A 21,092-nucleotide genomic window follows, 5' to 3' on the forward strand; every position below is an offset into this window, starting at 1 on the left:
ATTTGGCACCAACTGTGTACTGGGCATTGGGACCACCATTGGGCATGGCGGATATGAGCATATCCCTGTGCAGCTGACCCTGGAGCAGGGAGAGACACTGACCATCGCTGTCCCCACATGAGCACATCCCTGTGCATCTGACCCTGGAGCAGGGAGAGACACTGACCGTCGCTGTCCCCACATGAGCCACATCCCTGTGCAGCTGACCCTGGAGCAGGGAGAGACACTGACCATCGCTGTCCCCACATGAGCACATCCCTGTGCATCTGACCCTGGAGCAGGGGGAGACACTGACCATCGCTGACGCCACACTTCCACATGCCTAGATGCCCACTTACCTGTGTGTTTAGTCGATGGTTGTCTTTTTCTACATACTGGGTTGATTTTGCCCCTGCCTCCCCACGACCCCAATTTTAGAAGCTTTCCTGGGGTTGAGTGGAGAATTTTTTTTTTTCCTCCCCTGAGGATATTTTTCCCATTGCTTTTCAGAGAGAGTGGAAGGGGGAGAGAGAGAGAGAAACATTGATCTGAGAGTGTCTGACACATCGATTGGTTGCCTCCTGCACACGCCCCGATGGGGACCAGGGATGGAGCCTGCAACCGAGGTGCGCACCCTTGGCTGGAATTGAACTCGGGACCCTTCAGTCCACGGGCTGATGCTCTAACCACTGAACAAACCGGCCAGGGCGAGTGGAGAATTTTTATAGGTGGCACATTGACATGGCTTTGAACAACGGCATTAGATAACAACAGGATTGTCCCCATACATCCATTTTTCAAAAGATTTTCAAAGCTTGAGGCTGCTTTTGTTTGTCTTTTGAAAACTATTATTGTCTGACTCATACTGAAAACTTATTTTATTTAGAAAAGGCAGATTTTGGGGGGAATTAAATCTACTTGCAAATAAGATTCACTTCTTATTGCAAAAAAAAAAAAAAGAGTCAATAAGCTTGAAACACCTGTCCTGCGTGAAAGAAACAATATGCCCCCGTCTTTGCCAATCACACCTTCCAGGACTTTTCACAGGTGAGCAGGAAATTTCCGTGGCATTAAAACTTTCAGCACAATTCCCCACCTTGTAAAGAGTCTCTTTGAGATGTGATTTTTATAAAACTCATTAAATACCTTTCAAATCAAGACCTTCAAAATGACTCTCCATGTCATTATAAAAAATTGTAAAGTTTTCAAAATGCAATCTAGCAGATGGATAAGCCCTTTCAGCCCTCTTGCCGGCGAGGCGAGGAGCTTCACACGTGCTGTTCCCCCTATAAGCACACCCCAGGCTCCTTTGCCTGTCCTAGTCTAAAGAAATACCCCTGTGCCTACACCCTTTTCCCGTAAAAATTCTGTTTTGATTTAAGAAATAACGTAGTGTTGAAAAATATGTATCCTCCAGTACATCTTTAATGCTTCACCAAAAAATATAGCGTTTTGGGTATACTTCACTGCAAAACAGGGCCTGAGAGTCTAGCAAACACCCCCGTCTGAGACATAGTGGACTCGGTGCGGTCCCCCAGCCACGGAGCAGAGCAGCCACTATGGTCCCCCAGCCACAGAGCAGAGCAGCCACTATGGTCCCCCAGCCACAGAGCAGAGCAGCCGCTGCGGTCCCCCAGCCACAGAGCAGAGCAGCCGCTGCGGTCCCCCAGCCACAGAGCAGAGCAGCCACTATGGTCCCCCAGCCACAGAGCAGAGCAGCCGCTGCGGTCCCCCAGCCACGGAGCAGAGCAGCCACTATGGTCCCCCAGCCACAGAGCAGAGCAGCCGCTGCGGTCCCCCAGCCACAGAGCAGAGCAGCCGGTGCGGTCCCCCAGCCACGGAGCAGAGCAGCCGGTGTGGTCCCCCAGCCACGGAGCAGAGCAGCCGGTGCGGTCCCCCAGCCACAGAGCAGAGCAGCCACTATGGTCCCCCAGCCACAGAGCAGAGCAGCCATGCGGGGGATTTGCTCTGCTCAAGTCCTGCCCTGGACCGTCAGCAACGTTTTCTCGGCTCATTAAACAGTATTTGCTGACAAATGAGCTCATTTTAGTTTGTCGCCATATAATTTTCCAGGGCCTGTTTCAGTCCTTTTTACTGTGACCAGCAGTGTGCGACCTTTTGTTTTCACTCTTAAGGAAGAAATCTCAAAGCGGCTGCTCCCCTGTCTGGAACACCGCTCTCTGCGCCAGCCCCTCTCCTTGAACGTGTCTCCTCTTGCTCAGCTCAGGAGTCCCTTCCTCAGTAAACCCTTCCAGCCCCCACCCTGCCCTGGCCAGAGCAAGTCCCGCTCAGCCAGTCCTGCCTCCTGAACTTGCCCTTCAGAACTACACACTACAGTGCTGGTCGCAGGCGAGGGTGCGCTTAAGCCCTGCCCCCCATCGAGGATGCGGTCATGTTGCTCATGCAGCGGGGCTCAGCAAACAGCTGGGGATGAGTGAATGAATGAATGAATGATTGATTGAATGAATGAATGAATGGATGCAGGGACCAGCCTATGTCTTCTCCTCCCGAACCCCCAGGTGTGTCAGTTTCCCTCCGATCTGTAGTCGTCTGAGCTCAAAGGGAAAGGGGGCCTGTGCTAGTGTGGACGGAGCTGCGCCTTCTTTCTGAGACCAGTTCTGCCATTAACTGGCCTTGGGCAAGCTCTGTCTCTCTGGCTGGATGAGTTAACTTTAACACTCGCTCAGAATAGCAGAGAGCCAGGTGTGCTTTCTTAAACACAAAACTGCCGTTTTTCACCCCAAGTCGCAGGGCAAAGGTTTTGGGACACCTGTCGGCTTCGACGCCTGTGCCAATAGAAGTGGTGGCGCGCCCTCTGCTGGTGAAATGGGAAACTGCAGGGACCAAGCCCAGCTAAGCGCTGGCTCTGAGAAGACGGGTGACTTCCAAGGCTCATTTGGGGAGCTCCCTAAAGCGCAGATACTCCGACCCACCCTACGCCACCTCCATGATTATGACCCAAGAAGCTTGGGGGAAGGTCTGTGATTCTTTGCTTTTAGTAAGTACCTGCTTCTGAAGGACCCCAGGACCACGTTTTGAGGAATGTTGGTCTTGGGCCAAAGAGTGGCCGAATCTTGAGTTTCCCAGCTGCCTCTGTGGTCTTAGGGGCCAGTCGTCTCAGTCCTGTGACCATGAGTGTGGCCTTGGGAATCGCAGGGCCAGAGTCACACACAGTCCCTCCCTCGGGTGCTCTCAGGCTACCAGCATAAACCAGTGGTTTTTTTTTACAAAAGCTCAGTCGCCTCTGAGGGGGAAAATGTGGGTTGTTGCGGCCTCTGGCTGGTTGGCCAACACGCTGAGGTTAAATGGCCCAGAGTCCTTGCCCTCCAGCGCAGTGGCGAGTGGGAGGAAAGAAGGAAACACCCTTGGAGCCTGACAGACGTACAACTGGACACATTGAGGATGCCCCGCTCCCCCACGCCCTTCATATCAGCCCTTCCAATTAGTAATTGCTCCTAATTTGACAAATGAGGAAAGTGAGGTTCAGAGAGGTGGAGTGACTTGCCCAGAGTCACACAGCTCAGCGGTGGCAGATCCTATCTGCTTCCAAAGCTTAACCTCTGCCCAGAGTGCCGCAGGGGCGGGTGCTAGGACCCAAAGGGCAGCTGCAGCTCAGACACTCTGCTGATCAGCCTCTGAGTCACCGCAGCAGCCAGGCTAGGGAGGCAGAACCCCAAACTGTAGACTATCGTGAAGGGAATGGTTTTGCACTCATGAGGCCAAAAGTCAACAGCCATCTTTCCTTCGTTCCTTCACTCAGGGAACACTGCTGGGCACCTGCTGCCTGTCTTACCCTGTTCTAGTGCTTCGGTCACAGCAGCGGACAGAACTGGAGAGGACATTCTAGTGGGGGGATGGGCTTGTCCATGCAGAAAAAGAATGGTCCAGGGTGCAAGTCCTGACTTGGAATCTGAGCTAACAACTATTTTGGGGTTTAGTTTTTTCATCTGTAAATGGGTTAAGGATAGCACCCCTAGTGTGTCTGTATGCGCACGTGCGTGTGGGACGGGGGGGGGGGGGGGGGGGGGGGGGGGGGGGGGAGGCTCTTATCTGGCACATCAAGTTCCAGTCTTGCCCTGGTGTTGATGCATTTTTGTCCTGTGAACTTGGACATGCTCTTTGTCGACGTAGGAATATCCAAACCTGTAGAGAGGATACGACTGGAAGCAAGGCCTCAGCAGACTGAGATAAATGGGGGGAAGGAAGACAGGGTTTGGGCTACAGGGTAGTTAACAGGATTATGTGCTCCTTTGAGCTGGTGGGAGGGGGCACGGGGGTCAAAGGAGGGCGCTGAAAAGTCATTTCAAAGGCCTGTTAACCTAGATACACAGAAAACTGACAGGCCTTACTCAAGGCAAAGATCACCCTTTTTCCAAAGAAGTTACTTATCTGGGCTGTGACTACCCACCAACACCTGCCCCGTTAGGAATTTAAGGTCAGGTTGCCCTGGGAGGTTACTTTCCCTAGAAACCAGCTTTCGTCCGCATCTTAAACTTCTGTGAGCCCGGCAGCAGGTCTGGGATTTGGACCCTGGGCCAGCTGGGTCCAGGCCTGTCTTGGGCCTTCTTCCTCTACTGCTCTGTGCTCTGCCCCGTTCAGGGCTCCCAGCCCGATCGTGCTGCTCAATGGTGCATATTTCACTCAAGTTAAGGCCCCAAGTACCTAGAGACACATTCAGAAAAGTCTATAGAAGGAAGCTTGAATGCCAAGGGCATCTCATTCACCCTCCATGTGACACTGAGGGCTAGTCACTCCCTGTGGTCTTTTCCCTGTGGTCCTTTCCCAAATGGCTTGAGAAGCACCCAGCTGTCCCAGAACCGACCAAGGAAGCTGAAGCTCACTGATGATTGGAGAGAGAACAGCTTCAAGCTCCATAAAGAGAAAATGTGGAATTGGATCCATGGCCCAAGGAGGGGTCTGGTCCCAGCCCATGTCACCCTTGCCCCTGGGATGCACTGTCCTTGAAGGCCAACATGTGACACCTCGGTGGGTTCCATCTCAGAACCATGCAACTTAAAGCTGGAAGGCTCTTGAAGGCCACAGCATCCACAACGGCAAGCTGGGGGCGCGGGGCAGGATCCAGGCCCCGAATGGGTCCTGACTGGCTGCAGAGAGCTGAGGACCCCTTCTTTGTCCACAGCTAAAACTAACAAAGATACTGGAGTTTGCTGTTCCCGGTCTGGTCCAATTCTTCATTTTGCAGGGAAAGGAGAAATTGGGGGGAAGGGGAGATAAAAACTGAGAGAGGCCACCCACTAGGGGTTCCCCTGAGCTCAGGGAGGAGCAAGTACCAGGCGAACCTCAATGTACAACAGAGTCAGGAAGGGGGGACCCTCTGGCGTCTCCGGGAGGGAAGAAGGGGTTCCCTTGGGAGGAGGGCAGCCAACGTCCAGTGAGGCTTCTCTCTGTCAGGACTCCACGCCGTGCTCACTGGTCTGCTTATTAATAATTACCTAATTGGAGAGGTGGTAGGCGGTGCTGATAAAAGTTTCTTCAATCTCCCTGGGCTTGATAAACCCGTCACATTCCTGGGCCACCTCTAGAGCTGGGACAGCCACACGGAGACTACTCTGGACTCCGCTGTGCCGTGAGTAACCCCCTGAGGGCCACAGTGGAGGCTCTAAGGGGAGGGCTGGGGGACAGACTTTCGGTGCCAGGTCCACGTAAACATCCAACCTGCAGAAATATCTTGTAAGAGTTTTTAGAATTGATATGCGCCAAGCAGACGTCTGGAAGCGAGATCTCGACAGCCGGAGGAAAATGCTGGCGACAGGGCAGTTCGCAGCTCCTCGTGTGCACTGGGAATTGAGGCGGGAACGTGAGGGTGGCCCGGAGGTGGGGGAAGCAAGGCGGGGCTGGATGGCAGCGCGGTTAATGAGATTGCGTGCGCCCTGGAGGGTCTGAAAAGGCGGTTAATGAGATTGCGTGCGCCCTGGACGGGCTCTCGCTTTAGAAAGAGGGTCTGAAAAGGCGTTTCAAAGGCGCCTTCACCTAGATGCCCAGAAACAGTGGACTGGGCTTGCTTAAGGCAAAGATGAACCTTTTACTTAAGACGTTGCATTCCTGGGACTGACTGCCCACCATGAGCTGCCCAGTTAGGAATTCATGGTCAGACCACCCTGTGAGGTTACTTTCTGTCACTGGACTTGTCAGTTTTATTAGAGGACCCCTTCTTTGTCCACAGCTAAAACTAACAAAGTTCTGGAAAAACTGGGACCACCGGTCACCCTCCCCAGAGGTGACAAATCCTAAGGCTGAAAAGACCCCTATACCTGTGCACCAACCTCCTCCCTGCACCAGTGGGGACTAGTGCCCAGGCCCTGCAACAGCGCCCTCCGAGGCTGCACGCAGCCGGGCCAGGCCTTCTGGCTCCTGATCCAGATGTTTTGGGTGAGCTCCTGCAGAGGGAAATTCTGGGTGATCTCGCCGGGAAGCCGCTGGGAAGCGTTTGAGAGTTGGGGGCCAGGAGGAGTTGGGATGGGTTGCTAGGATGTGATGCTGGGTGGAGGGGTGCTGAGTGGGTAAACCAAGTGGTTCAATGCATGTTTTGAAATAAAACTCCAACAGCTGTATGGAAAGCGGAGAGTAGAGAGTTAGGGGGCTACTGCAGGGGTCTAGGTCAGGGTCAAATCTGGCCCGTGAGCTAAGAACAAAAGATATACAATGTAAATATAAAAGCTGTAAATGGTTGAAAAAAATCAGAAGAAGGACATTATTCTGTGACATGTCAAAGTTATATGCAGTTCGGATCTCAGTGCCCATAAACCAATTTCACTGGAGCGCAGTCATGGCCATTGTGTGTGTCTTGCCTGTGGCCAGTTTCCAGCTGGCACTGTGTGGTTGTGTAAATGCCACAGTGACTATATGGCCCACAAAGCCCAAAGTATTGACCGTCTGGCACTTTACAGGAGTTTTCTGACCCTTGCTCTCGGTGAAAGAAGCTGGGGACTTGAATAAGGGTCATGGCAGTGGAGGGGCTGAGAGGCTGAAGGAAGAGGCCATGGGACGTGCTGATGGACTGAGGTGGGGTGGATGGGAGGCCAGGCAGATGTTAGAGATGACAACTGAGTTTGGGGGGCTGAGAACCAGGTAATGGTAGGGCCACCAGATGGGGCAGAGTGGATTTGGTGGCAAAAATCAAGCATCCTGTTTTGGACAATCGAGCTCTTTAGGAGAATGAATCAATCCTGTCCCTGTGACTTTGAGCAAATCATTTATTCAATATCTGTGGTCTCATCTCTACAGGGAGGTAAGAATACCAGTTCCACTGACTTCTACTTGGGTAAGAGGGTCAAACAACATCGCATAGAAGTGACTTTGTAAACTGTAAAGCACACCGTGGAGGTATGTGGAGTAGACACTAATAACCTTTGGTGATTAGCACTCTTGGCACAATGAGTGGCTGGGCTAAGGAAAGACACTCACATAGTGGAAGGCGCCGCAGGCCGAGAGCCCAGAGACTCGTGTTCCAGCTCGGATATTTACCAGTGGGGTGACTTGGCTAAGTCACTCTGGGAGCCTCTGTTTCTCCATCTCTGTAATCAATGCCATGCCGAGTTCACAAAGATGGGAAATGAGATGGTGGACACAGGAGTGTGCCAGGATAACATTTCACCACACACGTGGAGGGTGCTAGGTGTCTGCAGCCTGTCTTAAGTCCCCCCGCAGGAGTTGATGGGGCCCTGCCCCCGGCCTGACTTCTCAGTAGGGTTGGGTGTTGTGCGGAAGGAATTTGCTGGATGCTGTCTTTCCTCCAACAGACCTGAAATCGCAGAAGATGCAGCTTGCAGGCCACTGGCTCCTCCTCCTGGTTGGACTACTGGCCTTTGCTCAAGATGGCCACGGTCAAACCAAAGACCACCAACAGGAGGATCCAGGCACAGAGGAGGGGTCCCCCAGCCTCAAGATCACCCCGAGCAACACAGCTTTTGCCTTCAACTTCTACCACCTGATAGCTTCCCAAAACCCTAGAAGGAACATCTTCTTTTCCCCGCTGAGCATCTCTGCCGCCTATGCCATGCTGTCCCTGGGGGCCTCCTCAGACACCTGGACCCAGATCCTCCAGGGTCTGGGCTTCAACCTCACCGAGGTGCAGGAGCCTGACATCCACCGGGGTTTTCAGCACCTGCTGCACACACTCAACCTCCCCAATGACAACCTGGAGACACGTGTAGGCTGTGCCCTTTTCCTGAGCCAGAACCTACAGCTCCTTCCGAGATTCCTTAATGACACTGTGGCCTTCTATAAGTCCAAACTTTTTCGCACCAACTTCCTCGACTCTGAGGGCACAACGCAGCTTATCAACAACCATGTCAAGGAGGAGACTCAAGGGAAGATTGAAAACTTGGTCAGTGGGCTCAGCCCAGATACGGTGATGGTGCTGGTGAATTACATTTACTTCAAAGGTAAGAGTCAGTTCATTGGTAGATCCTTTATCTCCCCTCCCCCCACTAATTTATCGACAAATTAAATATTTTTGAGAAAAGGAAGTGGATGGATTGGGTATGATAGGATCAAGCACCTCTTAGAAGATTTAATGTTAGTGTCAGATATTTAAGATTGTGTAATACTGAGATTTTCATCTCTTCATAGCTTTAAACATATTTTATTTATTCTTTTAATAACAGTAATTTATGAAATACATCATATAAAGTGATCATGAGTTGAACCGCTAAATTTGTATTGAAGCTCCGCCACTTCCAGCAGTGTAAACAGGGCAGGTTGTAAGGATAATGAGTCCCTGCTTCAGAGTTTTATTTTGAGGATCAAATGATGTTCCATGTTTGTATACATCTTAGAAGAGGGCCTACAGGGATCAGGCAAACTACTGCCCCCAACCAAATCTGATGGGTCATCTGATGGGCCAATAAAATTTTATTGGCATGTGGCCACATCCACTCATTTACATATTGTCCCTAGCTGCTTTCTGTCTGTCTGTCTGTCTGTCTGTCTCTCTCTCATACACACACACACACACACACACACACACACACACACACACAGATAAGCAATTGTTATAGAGATAGAATGACCTGCCTGCAAAGCCTAAAATATTTACTTTCTGGCCCTTTGCAAAGGAAGTTTGCCTGATGCCTGACTATTATATATACTCAAAAAATAATTACAGTAATTGTAATTACTCTAATGATAACGATGCTTATTTTGAAAATCTTAAAAATACATAAAAGGGAAAATAGAAATTGTCTATAGCTCTACCACCCTAAGGCGACCAATGTTAACATTACAGCGTAATTCTTTCCAGTCTTTGGTTCACACACATATGTTAACACAGTTGAAATCACAGTGTGGGGAGACTTTTGTACAGTGTGTCTACATCAGGGTCCCATCCGTGGAGCAAAGCCACCAGGAGTGCTAAAGGAAAGGGGGCTGTTACAGGAATTAGTCTTCGCATGATCATGGGAGGGGCTAGAGAAGTGCAGATCTGGAGGAAGAGGGAGGTAGAGGGACAGAGAAGAAGTCACTGGTGCAGGTCACAAGTTAGAGGTTATCAGGAACCTGTAGACCAGGCACATAAGCCACCAGATGGGTCCCATTTTGAGGGAGCTTGTGGAGAGACTCATGCTGGGCACCTGGTGGTGGCTTAGGGACACTGTTGGTTAGCAGGCTGGAGCTGGGACAACACACTTGGGGGCGGCATGGATGAGCTGGAGCTCCCAGGGCTTCTCTGGGTCTGATCGTTACCCAATCTGCCCACGAAGACCTTCAGCGAGCAGAGGCCGCTTCACGTCCACCTCCCAGTCTCACACTTATAACCAGCTTGAACCAGAATCTACAGAGAACAGATTCTGGGACACAGTCCCAGACTAACGATCCAGCCAAATTGGTCATCACTGGCGTTTTCCATGAGGAATTTTCATGCACTGGTGAAAACATTTTTTAAAAAAATCTTTAAAATTCTGCACTAGCTGTAAATTCGTAGGAAGTTGTAAAAGCAGCACGGAATGCCCCGTGTACCTTTCACCAGATTCCCCTCCGTAACACATTACTTGCTGTAGTGCAAGAGTAAGACCAGGAGATGGACATGGGTGCAATCGCAGGCGTTATTCAGCTTTTACTGGTGGTTGCTTTTTAAATTCTCAGCCGAGGATATTTTTTTCCATTGATGTTTTAGAGAGAGTGGAAGGGAGGTAAGAGGAGCGGGAAGAGAGAGAGAGAGAAACATCGATGTGAGAGACACATTGATTGGTTGCCTCCCGCTCGTGCCCCAGCCGGGGCCAAGGATTGAATCTGCAACCAAGGTACATGCCCTTGACCTGGAATTGAACCTGAGACCCTTTGGTCCACGGGCTGACACTCTAACCACTGAGCCAAATCGGCCAGGGTATTGCTGGTTTTTGCATGTACTGGACTCTGTGTGTGTGTGTGTGTGTGTGTGTGTGTGTGTGTGTGTGTATGCGTGTGTGCGTGCCCACACGAGCATGCATGCAGTTTTATGCTATGGAAAACTTTATTTAGATCTCATTTTAGGGGCTGCACAATATTCTACTGACTCTATTCCTTTTTAAACATAATCTAAATCTAAATGTATAGTATATACCATCACCCACCCAAAGCTCTGGCCAGAAATAATGAAGATTTTGGGTGCTCTCTTCCTGAAAGAGACCTAGTTCCAACTGGGTTAGTGTCCTGGGCATAAGAAAGAGAGGTTGTCCGGATATGGAAGAGAGGACCCACCCTGCCCTCTGCCGTGTTCCCAGCACTCTGGGGATGTAAATGCAGCCCCAAGACCTTAACATAGGTCGCTCTGTGAGGACAGTGGGACATTGTGGCTCATCTTCAAAAATGCAAAGTACCTGGAAGAATCCAAACCATAGCTGTGCAGTATCTCTGTCGGAAAGATGATATTGATAGATATGAAAGTAGACTTAAATAAAAACCAGATAAACTGCATTCATGAGGAGGATGGTAAAGACATCCATTCTCCCTCTTCCAATTAATCTGAATATTTAATCTAATCCTAATAAAAATCCTAATTTTTTTTTCCTTTTAGGTGGCAGTTAATGAGCTGATCTTAAAATGTATATGAGAATACAAAGGGCCAAGAATAGCTAAGATGAGAAAACGTGCCTGCCCGAGAGTGAGGCTTATTATTGCTCTGTATTAATTTAGACCATGTAGTACAAATAGGCCAATGGAACAGAGTAGAGGGAGGCCAGAAATGGCCCCATGAATATATAGACATTTGACATTTGTCAAAGCTGCCATGAAGAACTGGGGGAAAAATGAATTTAAAAACAAAAAAATGGTACATAAGGGGGAAAAATGGCTTGGGGCCCCTCCTTCTTGGCAATCATAAGTATTTACTCCAGGTTGGATAAAGTCCTAAATGCAAAAGGTAAGACTAAATCTTCTAAAAGATCCTGCAGGAGAGTATCTTCATGAACTTGGGTAGGAAAATTTCTCAACCAAGATACAGAAGCCCTAACCCTCAAGGAAAAGACTGAAACGCTCACTGCATTCAAGGATTTCAATCTCCAGAAAGCGAGAGTGAAAAGAGCAGTCAGCAAGGGAGGGAAAGTATTGGCAACACACGTAACTGATGTACAAGTAGTGTCAGAAAGAACCCCTCAAGTCACTAAGAAACACCCCTATTGAAATACAGGCTAAAAAAAAATGAACTGGCACCGAACTAAAACAAAGGACATCTAGTTGGTCATGTGAAAGGTTATCCAGCCCCAATTTCAACCAAGAAAGTGCATGCCAGAACCACAGCGGGCCTGCACTATGCAAGCATCAGGTTGGCAAAAAATACAAGTGCAACAAATTTAAGGAATTGGTGAGACATGAAACAGCTTTGCTGATATCCTTGGTATCTCCCAATTTTGATTCTAAATGAGCCCTGGGAGGTCCATTTCCCTGACATAGCAGGCCGTGAACCATCTACCAGGGGTGGGGAACCTTTTTTCTGTCAAGGGCCTTTTGGATATTTATAACATCATTCGAGGGCCGTACAAAATTATCAGCTTAAAAATTAGCCTGCTGTATTTGGTCAAACATTTAATGAACTTACCCCTAATGTAACGGCTGGAACGGCTTCTCTTTAGCGAGGCCTTGGCAGGGCCAGACCAAATGATTTCTTGGGCCATATATGGCCCGGAAGCCAGCCATTCCCCACCCCTGAATCCTGCCCGCTGATAAGTGAGGAAGGTGGGGGTCTGGAGCGACAGGGGGAGCCGCTCCCTGGCTGGCGGATTGGCTTGTTGGTCATGGACCTCCTGCCCCTTCTTTCCTCCTTCCCCTCAGGTCAGTGGGAGCAACCATTTAACCACTTGGAGACCACTCCCCAAGACTTCTTTGTTGATGACAATACGGTAGTCAAGGTGCCTATGATGTTTCAAGACAAGAAACACCACTGGTACCTTCACGACAGACACCTGCCCTGCTCGGTGCTCAGGATGGATTACAAAGGGAACGCCAGGGCCCTCTTCATCCTTCCTAACAAAGGGAAAATGGGGCAGGTGGAAGAGGTCTTGATGCCAGAGATGCTAGCCAGGTGGAACAACTTGCTCCAGAAGAGGTAAGCGGGGTGCCACGTGGTGCTGAGTGGGCAGTGCTGCCCTTCAAATGGACCCTCTAGTAAAAACCAGTGTCCAAAATGGGGTAATGCCAGGTCATGAAAGAGCTCTTAATTTGCTCTAAGACTTCCCATGGGCTTCCTTAAATAGTGAGCTCTCCTATTGCATCCAAAATAGGACATTTCCCTCATCAGTGAAAGGGAGAGTCAGCTAGGAGTTGGATCCTAGTTCTAGCTGTAGCCCTTGAGTACACCGGCCTTGGGTGAAGTGGCGCCAGCCCTTGGAGGGGTGGGGGACACCTCTAGTCAAGATGACTGACCGGGGTGTCCAGGGCGTAAGAAAGCTCCAACCTCCCACCCCAGCAAGTAGCCAAGAAGCTTCACATCCCCCGGGACTACGAGTGGGTGAGTCTCCAACCACAGTTAAGAAAAGGGCCTCCACCTGAGGCCTTATGTGGACGGAAACTTCTCACAATTCATGCGGCGCAGGAATTGGATCCAATGAAATCAGCTGGTCCCAAAGAAGTGAAAACCACAGGATCCCAACAGGGGGAGGTTCGCATCTCTCTGGGCACTTGGTGCGCCCACAGAAAGAAACCCAGCTGAAGATGAGCCCATGAGGGAGGAAGGTCCCACAGACAGCAGTCCCCAGGGCAAAGCAGCCTGGCCTTAGGCCCCTGGGAGCGCTGGCGTGAAGGATGGGTGAGCAAATGGGTGTTTGGGTGGAGTGGATCCAGCTAAGTGCAGTCAAGGAAAGCTCAGCCCTGCTGTGGTCCCTGGCTTGTGTGTAAGTCCAATGTTTTAACCCAATGCCTCTTTCAGTTCTTATTACAGGGAGCTCGAGCTGTATATCCCCAAGTTCTCCATTTCTGACTCCTATAACTTAGATGAGGTTCTGCCCCAGCTGGGCATCCGGGACTTGTTTTCACAGCAGGCCAACCTGTCCGGCATCACCACACAGGAAAATCTGCTGGTGTCCAAGGTAAGTCGCCTGTGGCCCTCAGCACCTAGAGACCTCCGCGGGAACTTCTGCCCCTCGGGGGGTGCTCTCCTTGCCACCAGGTGATCTCAGAGCTGAGTCTGTCCAACCATCCACAGGCATGGACGTCCACGAACCCACCCACCACGCACTAAGGGTGGTGCTTGGTGCTGGGGATACGGTGCCCGCCCAGCCGCTGTCCTCAGAGAGCACTCCAGCCTTGCCTCCGTAGATGGCAGCAGTGACAGGTTCAATGCCAGAGACAGGAAGGGTACAGATGAGGCTGGACTGGGTGCGTCTGCATCGGAGAGATTTCTTAGGCGAGTGGAGGGCACCTGTGACGTGAGCTAAGTCAGGCTACGGTGCACTAGAGGGCAGAGCAGAGCCTTGGGTTTGAGAGCCTGCCTCCAGCTACGCCTCTTATGACTCGGCAGCGCTACCTGGTCTCTGAATGTGCTTTCCTCAGGGGTGGTGTTGAAGATCAGAAAGAGCGCTGGGGACACAGTAAGCGCTCAGTTCATGACAGCTATCATTATTGTATTTCCAAGAGGCCATTCACTCAACAGCCCTCCCGGTGCAGAAATTCCCGCTGTGAGGTCCCCAACAAGGGGCTTTGCATGCGGAGAACCTCAGTCTTGATCTCCGGGACCCTCCTGTCCCTAGTCTCCCTTCAGCTCTCACGCACGTTCTCAGAAGTAACGCTTGCGATCCCCTTCGCAGAGTTTCCACAAGGCCGTCCTGGACGTTGACGAGGCCGGGACCGAGGCCGCGGCGGCCACCAGCATCTCTACCATCTTCCTCTCCTCCAAGCACAACGACAAAGTCCTGAAGTTCAACCGGCCCTTCCTCATGGTGATCTCCTCTACGGACACCCAGAGCATCCTCTTTCTGGGCAAGGTGGTCAACCCCACGAAACCATAGCCCGCAGGGGGGCTCGTCGCAGCAGGACGTGGCCTGGAGGGGGCCGGCTGTGCGCAGCTCGGCCTTGGAGTCAGGGATGCAGAAGATGCCAGGAGTCCAGGCAGAAGCTGTTGGTGACGGGAGGAGTGTGGGTGGCGCCAGGTGGCTGTGGACTGGACACTCCCCAGGGCTATGCATCATGTAATCTCTCTGAGTAAGTTTCTGCCCTGGAAAGTGGGAGACACCCTGTGTGAACTAAACAGACTGATGGCTATAAGGAGCCTGGTTCAGCACCTTGTATACAGCAAATGCTTAATAAATGCATGCCTTTCCCATCCCTCTGGGGTTGGCCCCGCCCTCCCCTGGCATACCTGGTCCCAGGCAGGCCCGAGGTGCTCCACAACACAGGTGTCTGTGGAAGAAGGAGGCAGCATGGACAGCCAGCCACCCCCGGCAGGGCGGGTGCCCTGTCCCAGAGCGGGGGCTCCGAGGCCTTGGCAGGGAGGACACCAACCAAGGAGCCGCCCCAGAGACCTGGTTAGGAGGGCTCAGCGCAGAGGCCTCGTGGGAGGCTCAGCCTCCGCCCCCCCGTGGCCATGGAGATGGGCCAGTCTTTCTCCCCGAGTAGATGACCGTGGCCATGGGATGCTCCCCAGAGAAGGAAGAGCATGGGATTGGAGTCCGGAGGCCTCTTCTCACATCCCTACTCTGCCACCGATGTGCTCTGGGGTCTCGGGCAAATCCCTTCCCCGTTGGGCCTCAGTTTCTCTGCCTGGATAATCTAGGCAGGCCCAGGTGGTCCAGCTCAGACTGTCTTTGAGTATGTGGGGCAAACTCTCTAGGGAGGTTCCACTCTGAATCTACAAGGCTAAACCTGGACCCCTCCCGTAGGAGGCAGCAGGCTGACAGCACCTGGCTGCGTTTGTCCTAAACCTCAGTAATTCCTGGCAAATCAATTCTTCTGGGCAGGGCTCTGTGGGTTTTCTTGGTGATAAGTGCATCAAAGACAGGAGGGCTCAATGCCACAAACCCAGAGTTTTCACTGGTGACTAAGGAGAGCACGCTGAGAGCTACATCCAGCACCGACGACTGTTTAAGGCCCAATATTCCAGGGATTGCATGACATGGTCTCTGGACCAAATACTGTCCCAGCTTTCAGAATAGGCTTGTTGTGGGAAACCGATATCTACAGCAAGAGACAGACCACTTCTTTATGGTGTGAAGAGGAGAGAGGAGGGGAAGATTCGGGTTCTCTCCCTGCCTGCCTCTAAAACCAAGCCCTGAGCTGGACAGGACACCCCCTGGAGATGTCGACAGAGGAGAGTTCCCCAGTGAGGACACTGCTGATCAGGGACATTCTGTGCTAACCACACCAGCCCCCGGCTGCATGGACAAAGACCAGGAAATGCCTCAAGACCCTGGACCCCTCCAAGGCTCAAAGAAATGCACACCCTCCTTTCTGCGCCCTGGGTTTATTGGCTGAAAAGCAAGAGTGTTACTGAAAATATTGGTGCATTTCCTCCTGCACCTGCTGAGAAGTTGGGTTGTGCATTTTAACAGCCGGGCAAGAAATAAAATCAGAACGACTGGCTCCCAACTTTGTCCAACAGAGGCTGGTGAGCGGGTGGATTCAAGAGTCTCAGATGAGCCAGAAAGGTGACACAGGCCTAGGATTACCATGGCAACGTTGTGGCTGGGGTGATGTGTGGAGGTGAAGCCCTAGTGTGATGAAGGAGAGAAAAAGGGGGGACAGTCACCTTCAGTTCAGCCTCAAGAGCGCTGCCTCCTTATTGTGATTTGGCTTATCTGTCCCCTGTTCAGAGCACTCAGTGGCTCCCTACAGCTCAAACTCCTTTACCTGCAGTCAGGGCCTCCCTGATCTGGTCCCGGCCTGTCTCTCCTGCCTCACGTATCCAGTGACTTCAGACACGGGAAGTCCTGCTGTTCTCCCAGGATGCCCTTAGCTTCCACCTCTGGGCCTTTGCTCCTGTGGGTCCCTATCACCCAGAATGCTCCCTTCCCCGCCTCTGAGAATCTGCCTTCTGCCAGGATTGCCCACTGACGCCTCATCTCTTCCAAAGGCAAACTGTCATCCTGCCATCAAACACTCCTCTGGCCCGATCAGACGGAGCATCTCAAAGACAGGGCCCTGTGCGCCCCAGAACCTGGCCCCAGTGCTCGCGGTCGGTCTGACGTGGGGCTGAGGCCCAGTGAATGTTTGGTGGCTGAATCGGTGAATGAGTGAGTGGAAAAGGCTGTGTCCCGACCAAGGTCCCTGAGCTGTTTGCTCTGCATCACCCCTGGCAGGTCCCTGGAATTGACTGGGTAAATATTTAGTTCCGCTCTTCAGATTTCAAAATGCCCTTTTGGAACATTAGACAAATAAATAAATGAAAAGACTTTATGTGGGACACCTTGTGCCCTGAGAGCGGGGTCTGGGCCTCCTTGTTTCTGCTTGCTGGTCCCCCACAGGGTCTCTTCTTTGTGGGGCCCTGTGATGCCACTCGGGGGGCCCACTTCTTTGGGCCTGGTGTTCGGTGTTTGAGGGGCCATGTGTTTCCCTCCAGTGGGAAAACCCAGTCTTTCTGTGCCTGGTCCCGGAGGGAGGCAGTGCAAGCGCCATGAGAGTCCGAGGTGTGGCCTGGGGACCCCAGGTGCCAGCGGAGCTGGGGAGACTGCGTGGCCCTCATCAGGGGGTGCGTGGGGAGGCATCCTGGGTTCACTTGGTTCAACAAATGGTTACTAGTGGGATTGGCCACTAGTCAGGAAGCTAGAGGGGCCTCCCCAGGGGAGGGGAACCACTTGAAATTTGGAGTGAGACAAGGAGGGCTCGGTCCCAGCTTCTCCACTGACCCCGTGCTATGGGGCTAGCACTTCATGTCACTGGACCTCAGGTTCCTCACCTGGAGGTGGGCGCAGAGCCCCGCAGCTGCTGTAGCAGCGGAGAGGGGAGGAGACTGGGTGTGGGTCCCCTGGAGGTACAGGCCTGGGAGCCCCTGGCTCTGGCTACATGTGGCAGAGAAGGTCCGGAGCAGTCTGGTCGCCCCTGGCTGCTCGGGAAGGCGAGGCAGCCTTCTCCCAGAAGGGGCAGATCTGAGACAAACAGCTCCCATGCTCTGAGCTCCTGCGATGGGCACGGCACGGTGACAAGTGTTTCCAGAGTCATCGAGGGAACACAGAGAACCTGGGTTTGGAGCCAGAATGCCCAAGTTAGAACCTGGCCCCCTCGAATTACTGAGTATGTTAGTTTGTGAGGGCTGTGGTAACAGAGTGCCACAAACGGAGTGGTTTAACAAACAGAAACGTACGTCTCACAGCTCTGGAGTTCAGAAATAGGAGATCAAGGCATCAGTCAGCGGGGTGGTTCCTTCTGAGACTGAGGGAGGGTCTGCTCCAGGCCGAACCGGAGCTCCTGGCGGGTTGCTGGGATCTTCGCCTTCCGTGGCTATTGATCTCCGCCTTCATCTCTCACGGTGTTCTCCCAAGGGTGTGTCTGTCCAAATTCCTCCTTTTCACAAGGACACCAGTCTTATTGGATTAGGGCCCACCCTACTCTAGAATGACCTCATCTTAGCTAATTGCATCTGCAGTGACCCCATTTCCAAATAAAGTCACTTTCTGAGGTCCTGGGGTTAAGGCTTCAATTTGGGGGCTGGGGTTAAGCACAGCTTAACCCATAACACAGTGTGGGACTTGGGCCACCTCCCTGTGCCTCAGTTCCCTCACCTGTAAAATGGAGATAGTGGGACCTAACACATAACCCACTGGGGATAGTGCTCTTTGCTGTTCTTGATGTCAAAGGAAAAATAAATCTATCATAACCTATCTGGTCCATTTCATTCCTGTTTTTCATTCCCATATTCTGACCCATGGCCCAAAGTACCCTCTCACCCTGGGTGTTATGGACTGAATTGTGTCCCCCCAGATTTATATCTTGAAGCCTGAACCCCACAATGTGACTGTTTGGTGACAGGAACTTTAGGGGAAGTAATTAAAGTTAAATGAGGTTATAAGTGTGGGGCCCTAACCCTACAGGACTAGTGTTCTTATAAGAAGAGACACCAGAGCTTGTCCCCCCCCCCCCGTGTGCACGAAGAGGCCATGTGAGAACACAGTGAGAAGGGCCCATCTAGTTCCCAGAAAGACAGATCTCACCAGAAATCAACCCTGGCATTACCCTGATCTTGGACTTCCAGCCTCCAGAACCACAAGAAATAGTCCTCTGGTTAAGCCCGAGGAATAGCATGAAGAAACGAAATGCAGTCGCTACAGAGAAGCTGCTAAATTACTAAAGCTGGGCCAGTTGTGGCTCTAGGGGGCGATTGTGTCGTTGCTCTGACGAGCCTGGGAACAAGCGTCTGCACTTCCCAGCGCTGCCCTGGTGCCTGGACACACCTAAGCGCCCACGCAGCCCTCTGTTACCCCTGACGGGCTGAGGAGAGGGTGTTCACCATCCAGACCACCCGACACCCAGGCCCAGGCCACCGGCGACCTCGGATGACCACCGCAGAGCAATCCAGAGGCTAGGCATGCAGGGCCGATTCTTCTCGAGAACACACTGTTGACTATAAAAACTTAGAGTTTCTCTTCTTCAGGATGCTCTGGGAGTTACCTGGCATGTTTGGGGACTGAAAGCCCTAAGGCCCTGAGTAAATCTTCCTCACTTATTTCTAGCCAAAGCCTCCAGACTCTTTTGGAGTTTTTCCACTGCCACCCAGTCCACAGAGGGCACCGTGCCCAGAGAAGCCCTCGAACCCATCCCTTCCAAACTTCCCCAGCCTCAGCCCCCATTCCTTCAGAAGCCTTTCTAAGTAGCAGTGGGGAGTCAGGGATTGCCACAGGCCTTCCTCAAATGCTCAGGATATTCCTTAAAATGCAAGCTTGGGAAACAGGACACAGGACGTGTCCATGCACGACACGCATGGGCTGGAGAAGTCCTTTGGCATCTTGGTTAGTCCCAGTTTTCCTGAGTAGTTTTGTCCAAAGCACATTCTGGGGCATTGAACTAGTTTCCTGTGACTGCTGTAACAAATGATTTCTAGCCAACGTGGCTTCAAGTGACACAAATTTATTCTCTTACAGCTCTGGAGGTCAGATGTCCAAACTAGGTGCCACTGGGCCATCAGGAAATTGGCAGCTCTTTCTTCTGGAGATCTTTGGCCCATGGCACCACATCCCATGTCCTCTCCTGTGTGCATGACCACATGGCCTTCTCCTGGCTCTGATCTCCCCCCTCCCTCTTATATGGACCCCTGTCATTACATTTAGGAACCACCTGGGTAATTCATGATAAACCTGCAATTTCAAGATCCTTAATTTAATTCCATCTGCAAAGTCCCTTCTGTCATATTGGTTAGCATCCATAGGTTTGGGGTATCGGGGGATGCTGGTCCCCACCTTCCAGATTACTGTGAGCACAAAGCAGGCACTTTTGGCCTGGTGGGGACAGTGTTTGACTCTAGAATGAGGGGCAGCTCAAAATCCACTTTGTAAGACTGTTATAAGATTAAAAGAGAAAAATGGGCCATAAATGGGTAAGGAGAGAGAATGTCTCAGAGCTCATAGAGGGACCCTGTCTGCTGAGCACCAAGATCACTCCCTCTGGGTAATGCCAGGCCCTCTGTCTCCTGTGCCAACTGCACACCCCGCCTGCACCCACAGGGCTTCTGGATCATGGCCACACAGAGTGTGCCCCAGTATTAGGAAGCCCCAGGTATGGGCACCTTGGGAGTAAAACAAGGGCTGAGCTAGCACCAGCATCTTGGAAATGCTCCTGAAAGTGTGGGGCCGAGTTCAGGAGCTCCAGGGTCGGGTAGATAATGACAGTCAGCTGAGGCCACAGAATCTGAGAGACAGCCCTTTCCTAAGCAGGGGGCACTGGCCTTAGAGCCAGCAACTCGGACACTCGGCCCCGCTCTGTTCCCACTTTGATGCACATCTCTGAAAAGTCCCTTCATGTTTCTGAGCCTCGGCTCAGTTACAGGTGCAGTAAAGGGGTCGGTACAAGGGTCCCTTCATCTCAGTCACCATGAGACTCTGGCTCCCTCGAATTCCCACGAGAACCTGGCCGGCGGGTCCATGACTGCAGTCAGCACACAGGCCTGTGGGGAGCTTGGGCTCAAGCCCCACTTGCCCAGACCTGCAGCGAAGGGAACCAAAGTTTCGCCATCCTGAAGCTGCTTTTGGGAAATTGATTTTAAGCTGCTTATTATATATCACCAATAAATCGACAAATAACAAATGCTGGGGAGGGCGTGGAGAAAAGGGAAGCCTCGTGCACTGTGGTGGGAATGCGGACTGTGCAGCCACTGTAGAAAACGGTATGGAGTTATCTCAAAAAATTAAAAGTGGAGCTGCCGTGTGACTCAGAGATCCCACTTCTGGGTACACACCCAAAGAAGCCCAAACAGTAATTCGAAAGAATATGTGCACCCCTCTGTTCATCGCAGCATTATTTACAATAGCCAAGATATGGAAACAGCCCAAGTGCCATCGAAAGACAAGGGGATACAAAAGCTGTGGTACAAAAACCAACGGAATATTACTCTGCTGGAAAAGGGGTGAGGTCTTACCCTTTGCGACAGCATAGGCGGACCTGGGCGGTATTATGCTCGGTGAAATCAGTCAGTCAGGGCAAGAGAAATCCGTAGAATTTCACTTACATGTGGAATCAAAAGAGCAATATAAACAAACAGACAA

At 51.8% G+C, this 21,092-nt stretch overlaps 1 protein-coding gene across 2 annotated transcripts; it reads left to right on the forward strand.

The window, feature by feature from the left end:
• The first annotated feature begins 5,491 nt into the window (after positions 1-5,491).
• SERPINA4 (serpin family A member 4) lies at positions 5,492-14,670 on the forward strand. Of its 2 annotated transcripts, none has more exons than XM_081144509.1 (5): positions 5,492-5,566; positions 7,740-8,384; positions 12,244-12,517; positions 13,337-13,496; positions 14,214-14,670. In XM_081144509.1, the coding sequence occupies exons 2-5, from the start codon at positions 7,757-7,759 to the stop codon at positions 14,412-14,414; spliced, it is 1,263 nt and encodes a 420-aa protein (XP_081000635.1). In that variant the 5' UTR covers positions 5,492-5,566; positions 7,740-7,756; the 3' UTR covers positions 14,415-14,670. The 2 variants fall into 2 exon arrangements, with proteins under 2 accessions (XP_081000635.1, XP_081000636.1); XM_081144510.1 differs by having other exon boundaries at positions 5,526-6,369; positions 7,225-8,384.
• Positions 14,671-21,092: the final 6,422 nt, after the last annotated feature.

This window comes from Miniopterus schreibersii, assembly GCF_964146895.1.
Source record: "Miniopterus schreibersii genome assembly, chromosome: 1".
Classification (NCBI taxonomy): Eukaryota; Metazoa; Chordata; class Mammalia; order Chiroptera; family Miniopteridae; genus Miniopterus; species Miniopterus schreibersii.